Source organism: Bufo bufo, chromosome 10 (assembly GCF_905171765.1).
Source record: "Bufo bufo chromosome 10, aBufBuf1.1, whole genome shotgun sequence".
NCBI classification, from domain to species: Eukaryota; Metazoa; Chordata; class Amphibia; order Anura; family Bufonidae; genus Bufo; species Bufo bufo.
Window position 1 is genome coordinate 111915780 of NC_053398.1, and position 20678 is coordinate 111936457.

The 20678-nt window shown below is 47.8% G+C and overlaps 1 protein-coding gene across 4 annotated transcripts in view; it reads right to left on the minus strand.

Annotated features, from left to right (window-relative positions):
• Nucleotides 1-20678, minus strand: part of CHD9 (chromodomain helicase DNA binding protein 9) — a 144047-nt gene that overhangs the window by 99893 nt on the left and 23476 nt on the right. For 2 of the 4 annotated variants that reach the window (XM_040409718.1, XM_040409719.1), the window contains exon 2: nt 17453-18980. The exons of 1 other annotated variant lie outside the window; for it this stretch is intronic. In XM_040409718.1, the coding sequence (XP_040265652.1) occupies nt 17453-18859 (1407 nt within the window). In that variant the 5' untranslated portion in view covers nt 18860-18980. Of the gene's footprint in view, nt 1-8729; nt 8926-17452; nt 18981-20678 lie in introns of those variants that run through there. One more of the 4 variants, XM_040409720.1, reaches the window with a different exon arrangement.

Consider the following 20678-nt stretch of genomic DNA (forward strand, 5'->3'; position numbering starts at 1 on the left):
AGTCAGGGTTAGGTTATAAAAAAAAATATCCAAATCTTTGATGATCCCCGGGAGCACCATCAAATCTATCATAACCAAATGGAAAGAACAGGGCACAACAGCAAACCTGCCAAGAGACGGCCGCCCACCAAAACCCATGGATCGGGCAAGGAGGGCATTAATCCGAGAGGCAGCACAGAGACCTAAGGTAACCCTGGAGGAGCTGCAGAGTTCCACAGCAGAGACTGGAGTCTCTGTACATAGGACGACAATAGAGTTGCTCTGTACATAGAGATGGTCTTTATGGCCGAGTGGCCAGAAGAAAGCCATTACTTTCAGCTAAAAACAAAAAGGCTCGTTGTGAGTTTGCAAAAAGGCCTGTGGGAGACTCCCAAAATGTATGGAGGAAGGGGCTCTGGTCTGATGAGACTAAAATTAAACTTTTCGGCCATCAAAGAAAACGCTATGTCTGGCGCAAACCCAACACATCACATCACCCAAAGAACACCATCCCCACAGTGAGACCTGGTGGTGGCTGCATCATACTGGGGTGATGGGACTGGGAAACTGGTCAGAGTTGAGGGAAAGATGGATGGTGCTAAATACAGGGATATTCTTGAGCAGAACCTGTACCACTCTGTGTGATCTGAGGCAAGGACGGAGGTTCACCTTCCAGCAGGACAATGACCCCAAACACACGGCTAAAGCAACACCCAAGTGGTTTAAGGGGAAACATGTAAATGTGTTAGAATGGCCGAGTCACAGCCCAGATCTCCATCCAATAGAAGATCTGTGGTCAGACTTAAAGATTACTGTTCACAAGTGCAAACATCCAACCTGAAGGAGCTGGAGCAGTCTTGCAAGGAGGAATGGGCAAAAATCCCAGTGATAAGATGTGACAACTGCTCATAGAGACTTATCCAAAGAGACTTGGAGCTGTGATTGCCGCAAAAGGTGGCTCTACAAAGTATTGACTTTAGGGGGGTGAATAGTTCTGCACATTGACTTTTTCTGTTATTTTGTCCTATTTGTTGTTTGCTTCACAATAAAAAAAACAAAAATAAAACATCTTCAAAGCTGCGGACATGTTCTGTAAATTACATGATGAAAATCCTCAAACAATCCATGTTAATTCCAGGTTGTGAGGCACCAAAATACGAAAAAACGTCAAGGGGGGTGAATACTTTTGCAGGGCACTGTAGCATATGTTAAACTCACACAATCATATACTGTTACATATAGTCCATATACACCCCTGCCATGTTCTATACCGTTATATATAGTCCATATACACCCCTGCCATGTTCTATATAGTCCATATACACCCCTGCCATGTTCTATATCGTTATATATAGTCCATATACACCCCTGCCATGTTCTATATAGTCCATATACACCCCTGCCATGTTCTATACCGTTATATATAGTCCATATACACCCCTGCCATGTTCTATATAGTCCATATACACCCCTGCCATGTTCTATACCGTTATAGATAGTCCATATACACCCCTGCCATGTTCTATATAGTCCATATACACCCCTGCCATGTTCTATATAGTCCATATACACCCCTGCCATGTTCTATATAGTCCATATACACCCCTGCCATGTTCTATATAGTCCATATACACCCCTGCCATGTTCTATACCGTTATATATAGTCCATATACACCCCTGCCATGTTCTATACCGTTATATATAGTCCATATACACCCCTGCCATGTTCTATATAGTCCATACACCCCTGCCATGTTCATACTATTATATATGGTCCATATACACCTGCCATGTTCTATACCGTTATATATAGTCCATACACCCCTGCCATGTTCATACTATTATATATGGTCCATATACACCTGTCACTATTATATATGGTCCATATACACCCCTGCCATGTTCTATACTATTATATATAGTCCATATACACCTGTCATGTTATATACCGCTATATATATATAGTCCATATACACTGCTGTCATCTTATATACTGACATTCTATATTCCCATCCTGATGGAGCAGTAGGTCGAGCATGCACGCTGCCAGATTGCTATATTCCACTATAGCCGGCAATGGCATAGAGAATGAATGAAGATTCGGGTGCATGCTCAGCCTGCCTCTCCATGAGGATGGAAACATGGGACCCCGGTTCTCAGGATCAGTGGGGGTCCTAGCGGTCCCCTATCCTGCGTATACGGCATAACTTTCATACAACCCCTTTAAATAATCAGCCAGGGGGAGAGCGAGGACGCCCCTATACACATAAGATTGTCGGCCGGTCCCGCCGTAAGAACTTTCAAGACGTATTTCTAAAAAGTTGGGTGAATGACATCGGTTGGATTTCTGAGGGGCCTGCACACAAGATGAATATCGCAGTAGATAATATATGGTGGAAACAAACCCCACGGCGTGTAAATCAGTCGCCCCCCTCGCAACGAGAAGCAGATGAGTGGGCAGATATGGTGAGGAAGCCCTTGGATGGCAGCCTGGCGGGCTCACTGAGGATTAGTGGTGGGCCGCCAGTCACACTCCTCTCTGCAGCCCTTTGATCACCCTGCTGAGTGTGAAGTTTTGTCGCTTTTCCGCTCAGGGCTGTGACAGACAGCAAGTTACATAAGACAACTTCATCACGTCTACTCCAGGGTAACCTCTCACAGCGCAAGTGGCAGGGGTCACCCGGGTGGAGAATTCAAAGCACCAGACAAGGGGCATGCTCATTAGACAAGGTCAAGGGTCAAGTAGAGTCTGAGGATTTATAGCCAGCTAGAACAGACTAGGAGAGAGGCCATAATATTAATGGGGGGTACGTCAGGCCTAGCCTGGGGTTACACATAACAACTTTACTACTGCACCTGAAGCCGGTTCCAGACCCCCGGACAGCCGTCTGATCTGACCAGTCACCTGTGTGTGGCGCTGTCTTCATGATAAGGGCCTGACGTATTATATCTGTATGCAAAGAAACCTCATATACTGCAATGCTACTATAAGTTTCTATAAGGCCATTGTCTGCCTATTCCGGGGAAGGGGGGGGGCTATTTCTCCTTCTGCAGACCACCTAGCAGACGTAAGGAATCTTATAAATTAACTTTTATTCCGAAAAGAAAATAGAGCCACCAGAAGGAAGGTAGCTGTCCTATAAATCAATGTCTGACCTTGTAAATAGGCCTTGAGACACAACCTAGGATGGTAGCTAAGCCAGTACCTCATCTGCATATGGCTGTCTTGGTGATTGCCCCTCATCAGTGCAGAGCAGAGAGAACTGGTTTAAAGGGGTTGGCTCATCTCAGACATTGATGGCACATCGTTAGGATAAGCTGATAAGCCACCAGTGTCAGATAGGAACGGGTCCCAGAGGTGGAACTCGCACCTATCTCCAGAACCCAGAATTCCCTATTGTGGAACATTCAAAATGGCATATTGTCTTGCTATGATGGGACAGATTTTTCATGGCCCCCAAAGTGAAGGAGAGCTCCCCCCTCCATTCACTGTTAAGGGACTACATGAAATAGCCAAGTCTGCACTATGCATCTTTCAGAACTCCTACTATGGTGAACAGACAGCACACTGCGCAAGGGCGACCACTGCTCTATTCTACATTATGGGACTTCCGGAAATAGCAGATTGTGCTCTGCAATTTTCGAAACTCCCATAGCGGTGAACAGATAGTGGCCACGCATGTGCGGCTGCTCTCTGTTCACTTTGGGGACCCAATTCTGGAGATAGGTCCACCTCTGGGACCAGCTCCTATCTGACACTGATGGCATATCCTAGCAATATACCACCAATATATGAGATGAGCCATCCTCTAACCCAGGACCTGGATGCTATACCTGCGCCAAGCATATATGCTTCCTAGCAGAAGGTAATCTATTGTCCCCTGGTAGCACCTATGTGTCACGGATGTTGTAGGGGAGAACACCAAAAGACAACAAGAAGGAAGGGGAAAGACACTAGGCCTCACCGCTAGGGAAGGAAAAGGGTCACCACCTATAAAACCCTGCTCCTGGCCCTAACTCCAATCCGTATGGGCACCTCTCGATGGTAGAGATGCCCATACACAGGAACCTAGAAAACCCTGGTGACCCTCAGTTGCCCTAATAGTAATGACAGGGCACAGACAACCTTCCCTGGTGAAGAAACAAGCGTCTCGCTGAAGCCTAGTAAACAACAGGGGGGGATGGGGATACACAACACAAGAATCGGGACACTTAACTTCTGAGGATGATGGATAAACAGGACTTCAACAAGAACCACACTCCAGCTCTTCCAAAACCATATGAAGCTATCCAGAGCAAGGAGTGATGGGTAAAATCTGACTAAATAGGGAGAGGTAAAGGTCACATGATCCACACCTGAACAGGAGGTGTGGACATACCAGCAACACGCAGACAAAGTGAAACAAAAAGAGGCTGTCAGATCACTCATGTGCAGTCAGTCTTTCAGACCTTCTAACACCTGTCACAGGTGTGACACTGTGTTGGTGGTGCATGCGGGACTGAATCAACCCCAACTAATGGAAACTGATCACAACAGATGCTCAAAATAAGACGGATCAGAAGAACAGAAAGCTAAATGCAGATGCTACCTGCGCACGTGGCGGATTACGTACAGATTCTCACGTGGAAACCCTGCAGCGTAATCCAGTATCAGTAAAGTGTATGAAATTACACAAATCTCATGTACATTTAGTTTTTTCGTTCGATGCGAAAACTGACCTGTTGCACAGATTTTGAAATCCGCAGCGAGTCAATTCTTTGTGCAGTGTGGATTTCTCCCTTTTCACAGCACGGGTGAGATCTGCGGCAAAAATTGCTTCAAATTCACATTAAAACTCGTGCGCAACACATGTTTTTTGGCGCAGAAACGCACAGAAATCCATGCAGAATTTCTGTTTGTAAACCCGTGTGCAGGAGGTCTAAAGCTGGTTGAACACACAAGACCGCTGCTGGTTACTACCGTCTTGGCGACTAACCGACTGCCCTGACTTCTTAATAAGTAGCAGTAGGGGTATAGAGGATCAGCTGCTTCCAGGCAACGCTTATCACCTAGAGGTAAAGAGTTGTGTATGTTGACCCCAACTGATAATAAGCCACTATTTTCCAACCAAGGCCTCACAAATCTCCTTAGGCCAGATTCACATCGGCCCCTGACTATAATGGGGCCCAGCAGAGATCTGGCTGCCGAATATGCCGAGGACAGCGGTTTCTGTCCGGCCGATTCCCGGCATTTTCTGCTGGAACAGCCAGCCGCAGGGGTGAAGGTAGCCTTAGGGGGTTCCTCTGAAGACAGAGGCAGTGACCACTTTTCTAGTAAGGATCAGCCTCCCCAAAGACACCCGACATGGGGGAAGATAAAGATGGCAACTGGTCTGGATCGCAACACAGAAATGCAACGTTTCGCTCTCTCCCACAACCAGTCTGCGGTAGGGGTTCCTCCATGGAGAAAAAAAAAAAGTTACCGTAAGGACAACGTATGAAATCTATCTAAAATAGTTTACAACAGGTCAGTAACTTTACACCACGATCCTAAAAATGATTCTCAGTCAAGACATGACCAATATTAAAGAGCATCTGTCACCATTAGCAACCCAATTTAAGGGTTCCATGCCTGTCCTGCAGTCTGTGCTGCGGATGCGGAGACACTGACTTGAATGGGTCCGTGATCTGCAAGATATGGCAAAAAAATAGGACAAGTCTTAGGCTACTTTCACACTGGCTTTCCGTTTGTGAGATCCGTTCAGGGCTCTCACACGCGGTCCAAAACGGATCAGTTTTGCCCCAATGCATTCTGAATGGAAAAGGATCCGCTCAGAAGGCATCAGTTTGCCTCCGTTCCGTCTCCATTCCGCTCTGCTTGCAGCGTTTTGGTGTCCGTCTGACGAAACTGAGCCAAACGTTCTAAATGACACAATATGGCACAATAGAAAACGGATCCGTCCTCCATTGACTTTCAATGGTGTTCAAGATATGTTAAAGATAATACAAACGGATCCGTTCTGAACGGATGCATGCGGTTGTATTATCTGAACGGATCCGTCTGTGCAGATCCATGACGGACCCGCACCAAACGCGAGTGTGAAAGTAGCCTTACCCGAAAGTCCACGGAATCATAGTGTTTTTGTGGGCTTCCGACCCATGCTTCCTCTCAGCAAAAGATAGGACATGCCCCATCTTTTGCCGTATCTTGCAGATCGCAGACCCATTGAAATCAACGGGTCCAATTCCACAGCACAGAGTGCACATGGCCGGTGCCCGTATATATTGCGGACCCACCGTTTGCAGTCTGCAACACGGGCACAGAGCCGTTATGTTCTCATCTTAACCATGTTCCACGGGATTAGGGTCCGACCACTGGGGTCAGTACAGATCATGAAACTGGGTGTCCTTCTTTCCTCCACTGTTTGAAGGCAGCGGTGGTCACGCATGTGCGTCGCCACTCCATTCAGCTCTCTACTGAGTACAAGCGCTCGAAGAGTTGAATGGAGCAGTGGACAAGCATGTGTGTCGGCCGCCTCATACAAACGGCGAGCGCGGGTCTCCGTTCGCGATTAGCGAGAGAAAACAGTCAGACTCCCACCAATTAGACACTTAAAGGGTTTCTGTCACCCCACAAAACTCATTATTATTTTTTTTTGGATAGTTAGATTCCTCATAGCGCGATATAGGAGAATATAATAGTCTTACTTACTTTCATGCGGCCGATTCTTTATAAAACGAAGTTTTATAATATGTAAATGAGGGCTCTACCAGCAAGTAGGGCGTCTACTTGCTGGTAGCCGCAGCAGCAATCCGCCCCCTCGCCGTGTTGATTGACAGGGCCAGCCGTGATCTCCTCCTCCGGCCGGCCCTGTCAGTAATTCAAAAATCGCGCCCTTATGGTCATTCGGCGCAGGCGCTCTGAGATGAGGAGGCTCGTCTCCTCAGTGCGCCTGCGCCGATGACATCACCGAAAGAGAAGACGTCATCGGCGCAGGCGCACTGAGGGAGTGCTGAGGAGACGAGCCTCCTCATCTCAGAGCGCCTGCGCCGAATGACCATAAGGGCGCGATTTTTGAATTACTGACAGGGCTGGCCGGAGGAGGAGATCACGGCTGGCCCTGTCAATCAACACGGCGATGGGGCGGATTTCTGCTGCGGCTACCAGCAAGTAGACGCCCTACTTGCTGGTAGAGCCCTCATTTACATATTATAAAACTTCGTTTAATAAAGAATCGGCTGATGCCATAATTGACGTAACAAATGAAAAATCAGACATCCTATAGTATATGACAATACCTTTCTAACAAAGCTAGAACCAGCCCTGGACCTGACATGGAACCAGAGATCTCCACAGTCATTGCTCCAATTGTTCTGCTAAATTTATTTCAGGCTGGCAGCTGAGGGAGCGTGTCCTTTCTGGGGGGGGGGGGGGGGGGGTCCTTTCTGTTGTTGCCCTTTCATTGTAACTGCCACAGCCTCTAACCGAAGATATGGCTGTTGACAGTTGAAGATTTAAACTAAGCATGTGCGACCACCTCAGTGAGGTGGACAAGAAATAAAGAAAATAACAGACAGCAGGTGGCGCTACATAGATATTTTATTGAATAGCTCAGGGGCTATACTAAAGCTTATTCAGATCCAAGTTCTGGTTTGAAAAAATATTTATAATAGAATATTTTTTTTTCGTGGCACAACCCCTTGAAAAAGAGCAATAACCCAGAATTCCCTATTGTGGCACATTCTAACTGGAATGATGGGGAAAATTCTTCATGAGAATTTTTTTTTTTTAGCAGTACATTTTTCACATCTGCGGCGGGAACTCCGGAGGGCTGTTCTGGTAGACAACAGGCTGCCGGAGTTCTCTGGATCCGTCATTGCCAGATACTACCGCCTTCCCACCGGACCCCGCTGACTATAATGGGGTCCGTCAGAGATCAGGCCGCTACCTGGCAGCGGTTTTTGTCCGGCCAATTCCCGGCATTGTCTACTGGCCGAGACACCAGGACACAGGTGTGAAAGAAGCCGTACACAGGATTACGCCACCATTGCCCTGACACGTAGATAACGATGGCGGAGGAGACCCCGTTACGGTGGACACGAGCGCTTTATAAACTGTGGCGCTTGGGCGGCAATGAGATATCGCTCGCTCGGCCCGTAGTGTGTAAACCCGCAGAACCCCATAGAAAGGACACAAGACATGCAGAGATACAAAAGCTCGGCCGGGCTGCAGATTTAACCGCTTCCCTGCCAGCACAAGCCGGTAACAAAGAAACCGGTTGAGTCACCATGATGTCTGCGTGAGCCCGAGCAGCGCCGCTGCGGAATATGTAGACGCCCCATAAATAAATAATGGCAAATAATGAAGATGATACGAGGACCCCCGGAGACCTCCCCTCATAAATCACTTTACACTGAAAAGGTCTGGCAGCCATCATTTTTTTTTTTCGTTTTTTTATTACCGCTTAGTAATGAGTATTACTGTCAGGAAGATCATTAACCTGCTCCATGCCAGACTCCCAGGAGAAGAAGAATGGAGTCACGGTACAAATGTAGCAGTGCTGACTTGGTTATGCAACTGTCCCACTGTTTTGCATTGCTCCGAATGAAGCTCACGTGCAGCACGGTCACCTGCAGTCCTATGTAAGACCAGATACAAGGACGTCGTGCCAAGCGACAAACTAATCTCTGCTACAATACAAACAGAAGACACTGGTTTCCTGCCATTTAAGCCCCAAGGCCTTTTAAGGCTGTTTAAAGATCCAACTTACAGATGTGAGCGGAGGTGATCACGCATGGTCACTGCATCCCGTGTTAACCCCAGGTGTCCCTGGTGGTGGGCACCTCTTTTCTATTTTTCCCCCTGACTCGTCTTCCTGTTCACCCTTCACCCTGGGGGTCGGCCCAGGCCAATAAGCAGGCGTGCTGGTGTTTGGTGAGTCTCCAAGGTTCAGTAATAGTTTCCTGCAGCATGTCCCCCCCCCTCTCCCCTCCCCTCCCTCCGTGCACCAGCGTAATAACTGGGATCATATTACATGGCGGCCTGACATCCCTTCTCCAGCAGTCGGTTGGAAAGGAGGAGGAAATCAGACTGACACGGAAGTACTGCAACTCCACGGCCTGCGCCTTCCTCTGGAGCTTCACAGGCAAATGTAGCAGAGCCGCACTGGTCACTGAACCTCCTCGGGAAGACTTGCAGTCCTATGTAAAACCACAGATACATATTATAGCATTAGGAGCTGTGCCAGATGAAATATGAGCTCTGCCATATCTGTGTGTAACGGTGGCTAATGCAAATTCTGAGGAAAGCGATTTACAGGCGTGGATTTCGTCACAGATTTCTGTGCCAATGACGGTACATCCCCCAGTGAAACGAAGGGAGACAGCCTGCTTTATAAAATCCGGTCCGGAATTGCGGAGCGGCCGCACGGAACGGGACCCCTCGGAAGCACTACGGACTGCTTCCGTGGGGTTGCGTCCCATACTTCCGTTCCGCAAAAAGATAGAACATGTCCTATCTTTTTGCGGAACGGGGGCGGATCGCGGACCCATTAAAGTGAATGGGTCCGCGATCCGATGCGGCTGACCTACGGCCGGCGATCGTGCATTGCGGCCCGCAATTTGCGGGACGCAGCACGGGCACGGGTCACAATGTTTGTGTGAACTCGGCCTTATGCAGTAGCGGTACGTTATACCGCAGCGGAATACAGCGCAGGGATTGACACTTCTCAACCCCATAGAATAACATGGGGGAAGTTTTTATGTGGAGTATTTTCTGGCGGAATTTTCCACCATGTGTGAAGGCACCCAAGCGCTACTTTCAAGTCAGGTTTTCGGATCCGGCAGAGAATCTCAAAACCTACAATAGGCGACTTTCACACCAGCGTTTTTGCTAGATCCGGCAGGGTTCTGCAAAAACGCTTCCCTTACCGATAATACAACCGTCTGCATCCGTTATGAACAGATCCGGTTGTATTATCTGTAACATACCCAAGAGGGATCCGTCAAACTCCACTGAAAGTCCATGGGGAACGGGTCTGTTTTCTATTGTGTCCGAGAAAACTTGGATTGTGGGTAATGCCGGATCCGTTTTGCTCCACATCCCATGAAGGAAATCCCATGAAGCTTGCTGCGGTTTTCTCTCCAGTATGGGAACGCCACCAAATGGAACGGAATGCATTCTGGTGCACTCTGTTCAGTTTCCGTTCTGTCCCCATTGACAATAAATGGGGACAAAACTGAAGCGTTTCTCTCCGGTATTGAGATCGTACAGCGGACCTCAATACCAGAAAATGTAAACGCAAGTGTGAAAGTAGCCTAAGCAGAAGACATTTCCAAAATCTCATCTACACGGTGCAGAAAATTTCAATGCAGAAATCGACCTGTGGTCAGAGGTCTCACAAATTTTTTTTTTCTAGAAAAAGTTTAAAAATACTCCTCAAGATTTTTGCGGGGTGTTTTTAGCCGTGGAAGAGTATGAAAGTTGCAGTAATTCAAATAATTAGGTATCCTATATAACGTTAAGGGCTTGTTCACATCGGCGTTGGAGGCTCAGCGTCCGTCAAAAAGACCGGACAAAAAAGTCCTGCGGGCAGAACTTTTTTGTCTGGTACAAAAAACAGGTTCCCGAGTCAATGGAGTGTGTTCAGCTCAGTTCGGGTCAGTTATGGGCCCTATGTGTGGCTTTTCGAGATAGCTGTCACCCATTGCTATGCGAAGGGTGAGATCTGGGGCAAATGTGCGCCAAAATCTGCAAGTAAAAATCAGAGATTCCCGGCACTCCAAAATTATGATACAATCAGTTCATATTTTATCGTGAATAGTCAAACCTCAAGATGCACTGCGGACCTGCATAATGGATACCGGCACTTTCTGTGGGATCGACTGTTTTTCTGTGGGACGGACATATGGATGTGGACAGCAGACAGCTGTACACACGCTACATATGACCTTACCACATCGATGGGTCCGTCTGTCTCTCCGCAGCGTTCTAGGGTCTTCTGGACGCGTGGCTGAGGTGGCCTGTGTTCAGATTGTCAAAAATAAAATCTTTCCTTTGCCCATAGCAACCAATCACTGAGCGGCTTTCATTTTTCCACAGCCGTTTGAGAAATGAAAGCTTATCTCCGGTTGCTATGGGCAACAAGGACAAATGAGGCCTACTGCACATATTAAGCCTGCTTTATCCTAACCGTAGTTACACTTGAGGCACGGGGGCTGTCCTGTGGATACATATCACATAATACAGGACTAGTGTTTCAAGTTCGGGTTATCGAAGAATCGCTACCACGGACCATAAAGGAATTTAGAATCCATAACGCGATTCTTCGATAACCCAAACTTTAGACGCCGAACTTAAAACACAAGTTCGCTCAACACTACACAGGACATGTTTTAAATGGAATCATTTATTTTTAAAAATGCTTCAGTGTCTATTACATGTGTGCTATGACGCCCCCTCAGATTGTCAACTTAAATGGGTTGTCTGACTTCAGCAAATGGCATTCATCTAGAATAGGTCATCAGTATCTGATCGGTGGGGGTGCGACACTCGGCACCGCCGCCAATCCGCTGTTTGAGAAGGCAGCGGCGCTCATAGCTTTTCCTAGGCCAGCGACGACGCGTTCATCAGTCACATGACTTGTAGCCGCTCAGCCCCATAGAAGTGAATGGGGCTGAGCTGCGATACCAAGAGGATAGGTCATCAGTATTAAAATCTCGGAAAAACCCTTTTAACTTTGTCGCCATGATAAATGCCATTTGCTGAGGCAAGACAACCCCTTTAAATGTGCTGAGCGATGGAGAGAAAAAGCCGATACTAGTGCGGCGGTTATTACTGGGTGACGTGCACAATACCAGGAATCACTCCACCCTTCATGTACAAGAGGCTCCAGGAGATTGGACTGAGCCTCTGAGCACGTGTGACCACCAACAGTGGACATGGAAAGGATGTTTTAAGAGAAAATTGTTTTACAAGAACACCAGGGGGCGCCATAACTAATATGTAACCGGTTAGATTTGGCATGATCAGAATAAATGAAAGGGGTTTTCTGAGAGCACAATACTGATGATAGGCCTATCCTCAGGATAGGTCATCAGTATCTGATCGGTGGGGTCCAACTCCTGACATGCCCACCCATGAGCCGTTGCAGCTCAGTCCCATTCAAGCGAATAGGCCCGGGATGCAATACCAAGCACAGCCGCTATACAATGTACGGTAAGCTTATTGGCGCACTGCAGCGGTCGGACCCCTACCGATCAGATATTATTGATGGTCTATCCTGAGGATAGACCATCAATATTAAAACTCCCTGAAAAAATTGTTGTAAGGAAAAACTAAAGTGCCATGTCTGGAGGAAACCGGGCCCTGCTCATCGTCTGCCCAATACCATCCCTACATGAGTGAAGCATGGTGATGGCGGCATCATGTTTTGGAAGGGGGGGGGGGGGGAGGAGGTTTCACTTTCTCATTATGGAGTATTGAGTGCAAAATGATGAGGAAACCCTGTTCTATTTTTTGGTGGAACGGCCACGTGAACATGGAATGCACACAGTAATTTCATTTTTTTTGGGCCCCATTGAAGTGAATGGTTGCATATGGTCCACATAAAAATAAAAACCATAGAACTGACACGGAAAAAAAAAATATGTTAGTGTTCATGAGCCCTTACTCTGCTGAAAAATATGTAATGTGTCCTCCGATAGACCACATTAAGGCCTCATGCACACGACCGTTGTTTTATTCTGTGTCCGTTTTTCGTGATTTTCTGCAGACCCATTGACTTTCAATGGGTCCGTTGAAAACTCGGCTAATGCACCGTTTGCCATCCGCGTCCGTGATCCGTCAAAAAAATATAACCTGTCCTATTTTTTTCACGAAAAACGGTTCGCGGACCCATTCAAGTCAATGGGACCGTGAAAAAACGCGGAGGCGCACAAGATTGTCATCCGCACGTCAGTTTTTTTCCTATCATTTGCATGGCAAACTTGACTTAGATTTTTTTTAAAAACTTTTCTTCATGTCTGGTGATCCTCCAAAAAGAAAGGAAGACACACGGAAACAAAAACAAAAACGGATCACGGAACAACGAAACCCCCTTTTGCGGAACGGAACACAACAACGGTCGTGTGCATGAGGCCTAAGCTAAGGCTACTTTCACACTCGCGTTTGGTGCAGATCCGTCTGGTATCTGCACAGACGGATCCGCACCGATAATGCAAACGCTTGGATCCGTTCATAACGGATCCGTTTGCATTATTCATTCAAAAAAATGTCTAAGTCAAAACGGATCCGTCTTGACTTACATTGAAAGTCAATGGGGGACGGATCGGTTTTCAATTGCACCATATTGTGTCAGTGAAAAACTGATCCGTCCCCATTGACTTACATTGTAAGTCAGGACGGATCAGTTTGGCTCCGCTTCGTCAGGCGGACATCAAAACGCTGCAAGCTGCGTTTTAGTGACCGTCTAAAAAACGCAACGGAGACCAAACGCAGCCAAACTGATGCATTCTGAACGGATCCTTATCCATTCAGAATGCATTGGGGCTGAACTGATCCGTTTTGGGCCGCTGGCGAGAGCCCTGAAACGGATCTCACAGGCGGACCCAGAAACACCAGTATGAAAGTAGCCTATGGCTACATGGTCATGACATCAAGTGACCAAAGAAAGCAGCGCAACGCTGCAGGACTGCAACTAGTGAATGGGGTCATGCTGTTGCTACCATGATCTGACAGTCTCAAAAAAAGATCCAAACTGGCCAGGTCATGGAAACTTGCGGGTCTCAACAAGACTCCATTTACGGTCACCATTTGCGATGTTGCATCGGCCAAAACCGCTCAGTATCCCCTGTCTTAGACATACGCAGAACCCATGCCCTTTGAATGTTGGTGCCTTGTGACCGATCACAACTTGCCTCTTGCCCAGTTACGTCATCTCTCTGACTATGCACTGATGAGGGGCAATCAGCCTGAAACAGATGTCTGCAGATGAGGTACTGACTTAGCTACAATCCTAAGTTTAGGTCTCAAGGCTTGTTTAAAAGGTTTGAGCATTGACTTCTAGCATTAGCTGCCTTAATGGGGTAGTCCGGGTTCATTCACAACCCAATCTGCACTCCTTCACCATGAATGAGTGGAGCATTGGAGCTTTTTACGCTCCGATGCTTCCTCGATTCAGCGCAGGGCAAGGGCTGTTTGTTTACATTTCAACACTGCTACGCAAAGGCTTCCGCCTAGCAGGGTTCCCGGTGACGTCACTGGCTCTAATGGGCGATCTTTTGCGCTGCCCTAGCCACTAAAAACAGGCTAATGCAGTGCTAAAAACCGCCCATTAGGCTCCATTCAGACGTCCGTAGAACGGGTCCGCGTCCGTTCCGCAATTATCTGGAAGAGGTGCGGACCCATTCATTCTCTATGGGGCCGGAAGAGATGCGGAGAGCACACTATGTGCTCCCCGCATCCGCATTTCCCGAGCGCTCCCCCGATCTTCCGGTCCACAGCTCCGCAAGACAATAGAGCATGTCCTATTCTTGTCCGCAATTGCGGACAAAAATAGGCATTTCTATGGGGGTGCGAGACGGGTGTATTGCGGATCTGCAATGCACTACAGACGTCTGAATGGAGCCTTAGTGCCAGTGACGTCACCGGGCTCACTGCTAGGCGGAAGCCTCTGCCCAGCTTACTCATGGAGAGCCCGGTACGTCACCCGATCTCAAGAAAATTCCCATGCCCTGCACGAGTCAGCGCTGGGCAAGGGGGGGCATCAGAGCGCAAAAAGCTCCAATGCTCCACTCATTCATGGTGAATTAGTACAGGTCGGGTTGTGCCCGGGTTCAGCTCTGAACAGCCCCTTTAAACCTGGCAGCGCTGGAGGCTCGGCAATCCCTTTTCCTCCGAAGAGCGCTGCATGGCCTATAAGACTCCTTACGCTTACTAGGCGCTCTCCACAAGGAGTAATAGTTCCCCCTGGAGGTCTTGGACCCATCAAAAAAAAAAATATATATATATATATATATCTGTTACATCTTCCCTAGAGTATCTTTACCTAATGATCTCCACTTGGTTGCACTATGTGTAATGACTGAAAACATAAAAGGACAACCTCTGCTTTTTCGGAGAGCGACCAAGGAAGCTTCTACTGCACAGTTTTCAAAGTGATTTTCACTGGCCGCATAGTTATCTGGACAGAACTGCAAAACCGAAAACCGGGCCGATTTGCGGGGGGGCCGGGTCAGAGCCCCTGTGTAATTCCTTTAAGTGACGCTTAGTACAGTATAAATACAACCGCATGGAGCTGCACAGCACCCCCACATTATCAAGGTAGCAGGACATTTGGTGCAGATTTTGTGGCTGCGGGATCCCGGTAGATACGCTGCGGATTTTCACCTGCGGAATACCTGCAGCCGTTCCGCCAAGTGCGGCCCCTGCTGGGCTTCCTGGTCTCATTAGTGCGAATGCAAACACAGCAGATTTGCTGCAGAAATGTCGGCAACTGTCCCATTCATCTGAATGCAGCTTGCAGGAAATCACGTGCTAGCGGCAAAAAAACAAAACAACCGCATTCAGAGGAATTGGATTTTCTGTGGCGGGAATTTTTGCAACAAATTTGCCACGTGTGAATTCACTTAGGGCTGTTTCACGCGAGCGAGTCTATTGCGGGAATCGCGCTCCAAGTGTCAGCGTGATCCTCCTATCTGGACTTGAAGAAACACACGGCATTAGGGTCCATTCACGCGTCCGTGGTGTGTGTTGCGGACCCGCAAATTGCGGATCCGCTACACACCCGGCCGGCACCCCCTATAGAAATGCCTATTGCGGACAAGAATAGGACATGTTCTATATTTTGCGGAGCTGTGGACCGGAAGATCGGGGCCGCGCTCCGCAAATGTGCTGTCCGCATCCATTCCCTTAGAGAACGAATGGGTCCGCACCCTTTCCGCAAAATTGCAGAACGGATGCGGACCCATTTGCGGACGTGTGAATGGAGCCTTATACCGATTTGTAATGCTGTGTGCCTCTGCATGACCTTACTTCTACAGGATCATACTGGCAGCTTTATGTCACTATGATTCTGGAATCAGAGGCACACAGCATTATAAATACTGTGCGCGCTCCTGCAAGTCCAGAACGGAGGAAAGCGCGATTCCCGCAATGGACTCGCTTGTGGTAAACAGTCCTAAATGGGTCGCCCGGCCCTGAACGCGATTCCCACAATGGACGCACTTGTGTGAAAAAGCCCTTAGGCCCCTTTCACAAGAGCGAGTTTTCCGTACGGGTGCACTGCGTGAGTGGTTGGCGATAGAGTGTTATTCTTATATATTTTTTTTTCACGCCAGTGAAAAAAAAAAAAACACTGAACACAATCAGACAAAACGGACGCCACTTGCCTGTAAAACCATCCTTTTTTATCCCAACAGATCCGGACACAATCCACATAGTTGGTGTGAAAGGGGCCATAGGGCCATTTTACATATCAGCGTTCATTCGTCCAATTGGGGTCCCAGGTAAACATGCCACTGATGTTCTATGTAACATGAAAAATGCATGCGTGTGGCAGCAAACAACTGAAAACTGCCTGGCGGATGAATGATCATAATACCGATCATTTATCCCCATACTACGGATAACTGACATATAAATGTTGCCGATGATTGGCGTGTTATCACCGATCAGTGTTCGTTAACGAGCAGTACAAGTGCTGATTCACGCGACCGTGGTCAGCCGCGTCTCCTGGGCCGACCGCGGCTTCCCTGACCCGAACTGACTGCATCAAAGTGATTTATGACACGGACAGTTCCTATCTGGCTCTAGTGTACTGTCACCATCACGTGAGCACAGTACAACCGATCCACGACGACGGTATGAACTGGCTCTACCATATTATGATACAGGCAGCTCGAATCAGGGAAGCCGCGGACGGCCCGGGAGACGCGGTCCACGCACGGACGGCGTTTCCAGGGCTGAACACACTCGTTTGTAGAATGACGTTTTAACTGTTTCCTCTCCAGACAGCACAAACTGGAGGAAGACTGTTTCTAAAGGCCACAACCAAAGTTCCCAAGTAGCCTTGGAATAAGGCTACATGCACACAAACGTTGTTTGCTTCCGTGTCTGTTCCGTTTTGTTGTTTTTTTTGCGGATAGGATGCGGACCCATTCATTTCAATGGGTCAGCAAAAAATGCGGACAGCACACCTGTGTGCTGTCCGCATCCGTATGTCCGTTCCGTAGCCCCGCAAAAAATAAAAAATAGAACATGTTCTATTCTTGTCCGTTTTAGGCATTGTTACAATGGATCTGAAAAAAGAAAAAAAAAAGATAGCATACGGTCCGCAAAACACATACGGTCGTGTGCATGTAGCCTAAAATAAAACTTTTAAAAAACATATCAACAAGATGGACTGCAGCAGCCATCTTTAGAACGGGACTGCGAGTAGCTACTGTTTTTTACTAAAAATGAGTGTAAGAAAAATAAAATTGCAATGCAAATTACCTTTCCTTGCGAAGCCACGTACTGCCGGTCACGGATGTTCAGGTGATTGGATAGCAGAGGATTCCATGGGTTGAGTGGACCTTGATGCTGAGAATTGAGTAGATCATTTGGGATATTTATCGGTTCCTGTTCCATGTGGGTCTCGGTGCCAGGAGGATTTAGGATGGCAGGACCAGAACTTGAGCCATCTTGAGAATATGTCGTGTCATCGAAATGTGGCAAAAGATCTTCCTGCAACAAATCCACTGGGTCGAGCCCAGTAAACGGCTCCGACTGAGAATCCACTTGTTGGAGCAGGTTGTCTTCCAAAGGAGAAAAGCCATTGCTCTCCAAATGGTCATTGAAGTGGCTCAACCGAACAGAAGGACCATCTTGAGATGGGAAGCCAATGGTCATAGGAGACATTTTTGTTCCATTGTAGTTGCCCTGAGGATGTGAAGAATGCACCATCTGGAAGTCATTAGCATGCAGTCGATCGCTAGGGTTCAAAGCATGCTGACTGGGTTCCTGCTTGGTTGCAATGTCTGAAAAAGCTTGACTTTCCGCAAAATCGGACAGAGAATGTGTAGCATGGTTTAGGTGATTGTTGGAGAAGGGGTAATGAGAAGAAAAGGTTGGCGTGGCATTCACAGAACATGGCGCCGGGGAGTGGCTACCAAACGCGCCATCATGCTGAGCGACGGCTGGATTGCCACAGAAGTGCAATGACGTTGATTGAGAAAACTGTTGTAAAGGCAAAGAATCTTGTGGAGCCGTGTTATTGACCATAGGGATATGTTGGGCATTAGTAGTCCTATGGGGCAAAGACACGTTAACATCCATGAACGTTTTTGGTTGACTCATAATTTCCTGACCTGTGTTCATACTGTTCCGATTGTGCTGCTGTGGTATGGAGACCTGCTGTTGCTCGCTGGCCTGAAACAAGGCAAAATCATGGTGGGTTACAAATCCTTTGCTATGCTGCATAGTCTGAGAGTGTCGGTGCTGCTGGCTGAACGGGGAGCTGTTCTGATTTGGGATAGCCGTGGCCGTCTGGTGACCCCACATGGGGCTTCCATCGTCAGGGAACATGCCATTGCCTTGGCTTGGAGGATGTATTGGTGAGCAGCTGAACTGCGATCGCGGAGACAGAACGCTTTCCACCGGACTGTCGTACGAGCGGCTTACTTGGTGCAACTTAATGGAATCAAACTGATTAAGTGTATCAAAATCATTGAGTTTCGGGTGCGTTTGAGCGTCCTGCACGTGGTTCAAGGAGTCAACGTGAAGGGGTTCAAACTCGGCGCCAAGGTTCAACTCGTCAACCAGGGACACGGGATCGTGTTGAGCAAAGGCATCGTCAGACAGACCCAACGTTTCGTCGAAGAGGTGCGTGTCATCGAAAAAATCCATCATGGGATCAGTCATAGTGATCGCCTCAACTGCTAGGAGAGCTTCATTAAAGGCTGCTCACGTCAGGACCCGAGCCATGGCGGGGTGAATCCTCCGAAGGGGACGTTCAACATGATTACATTATTAAATAATTAGCCTGGAGGAAAAAATAAATAAAAAAAGACAAAAAATTAGAAAAAAGGAGTCTTATAGTAGAAGCAGAGAGTCAGACTATGGCGCCACGGCGTTCATAGCAAGTCACACATGAAACTTGTGGCACGGATGCAATATCTGGATTTTAGAGAGACTTGGGGGCCACTGAACTTCACCCGAGTTACACATTACAGTTCTACACAAAAGGTTATGTAACTAAAAAAAATTAATTAAAAAAAGCTAAAAAAGTTGTTTTCAATTCCGTACAAACTCACAAAGTGAAAGCAGAAATTCTACTGGTTCCTGTGTGAAATCTGCAATCATGTGACCTAAGAACTTAAAGGGGTTATCCGGGAAATAATACAGGTTAGGCCATCAATATCACATCCCCGACTAGGACCACCACCGATCAGCTGTTCAGGGAAGCTGCAGCATTCACAGGAAGCTCTGGTGAGCACGGCGGCCCCCCGGGCGCTTACCAAGCACAGCACCGTACATCGTATAGTGGGTGCGATTGGTCTTACAGTTCAGCCCCCATGACTTGAATGGGATTGAGCTGCAACTACTAGACCACTATGGCCTCATGCACACGACCGTTGTTGTGTTCCGCGTCCGTTGTTCCGTTTTCCGTGATTTTCTGCGGACCCATTGACTTTCAATGGGTCCGTTGAAAACTCTGATAATGCACCGTTTGTCATCCGCGTCCATGATCCGTGTTTCCAATCCGTCAAAAAAATATGACCTGTCCTATTTTTTTCACGGACAACGGTTCGCGGACCCATTCAAGTCAATGGGTCCGTGAAAAAACACGGAGGCACACAAGATTGTCATCCGCGTCCGTTTTTTTTCTATCATTTCCCTTCATGTCTGGTGATCCTCCAAAAATCAAGGAAGACACACGGAAACAGAACAACGGAACCCCATTTTGCGGACCGTGAAAAAATACTGTCGTGTGCATGAGGCCTATGTCACATGGCCTAGGAAGAGGCCGCAGCGCTCAAGGAGCCCCCGGCCTCTTTTAACAGCTGATCAACGAGGGTCCCGGGTGTCGGACCCCCACAATCTGATATTCCTGCAGGCCAAGTGCCTAACCAGAAAGCTGGCATAAATAAAAATAATTTTGTCGCGGTGGCTGGCCAAGCCCACCTTTGCCATATCCCCTTTTAGAAAAGTCGCGAGCCTGGCGAAAAAGGGGAAATACGACCATTTTTTTAAAAAGTCACCTGCAAGTTTTTAACGCTACTTTTCAGGCGCACAGGGAATGATAAATCTCCCCCCAAGGCCCCTTTCACATGAGCGAGTTTTCCGCCCGGGTGTAATGCGTGACGTGAACGCATAGCACCCGCACTGAATCCTGACCCATTCATTTCAATGGGGCTGTGCACCTGAGCGTTTTTTTTCACACATCACTTGTGAATGGGGCTTTAGTGAAAAACGTATTGGATCCGGAAGCGAGTGCGGGTGCAATGTGTTTTTTAATGATGGTTGCTAAGAGATGTTGTTTGTAAACCTTCAGTTTTTTATCACACGCGTGAAAAACGCACAAAAACGCATCGCACCCGTGCGGAAAAAAAACTGAACTAAACACAATTGCAGACAAAACTGACTGAACTTGCTTGCAAAATGGTGCGAGTTTCACTGAACGCATCCGGACCTAATCCGTCACGCTCGTGTGAAAGAGGCCTAAGGCCCCTTTCACACG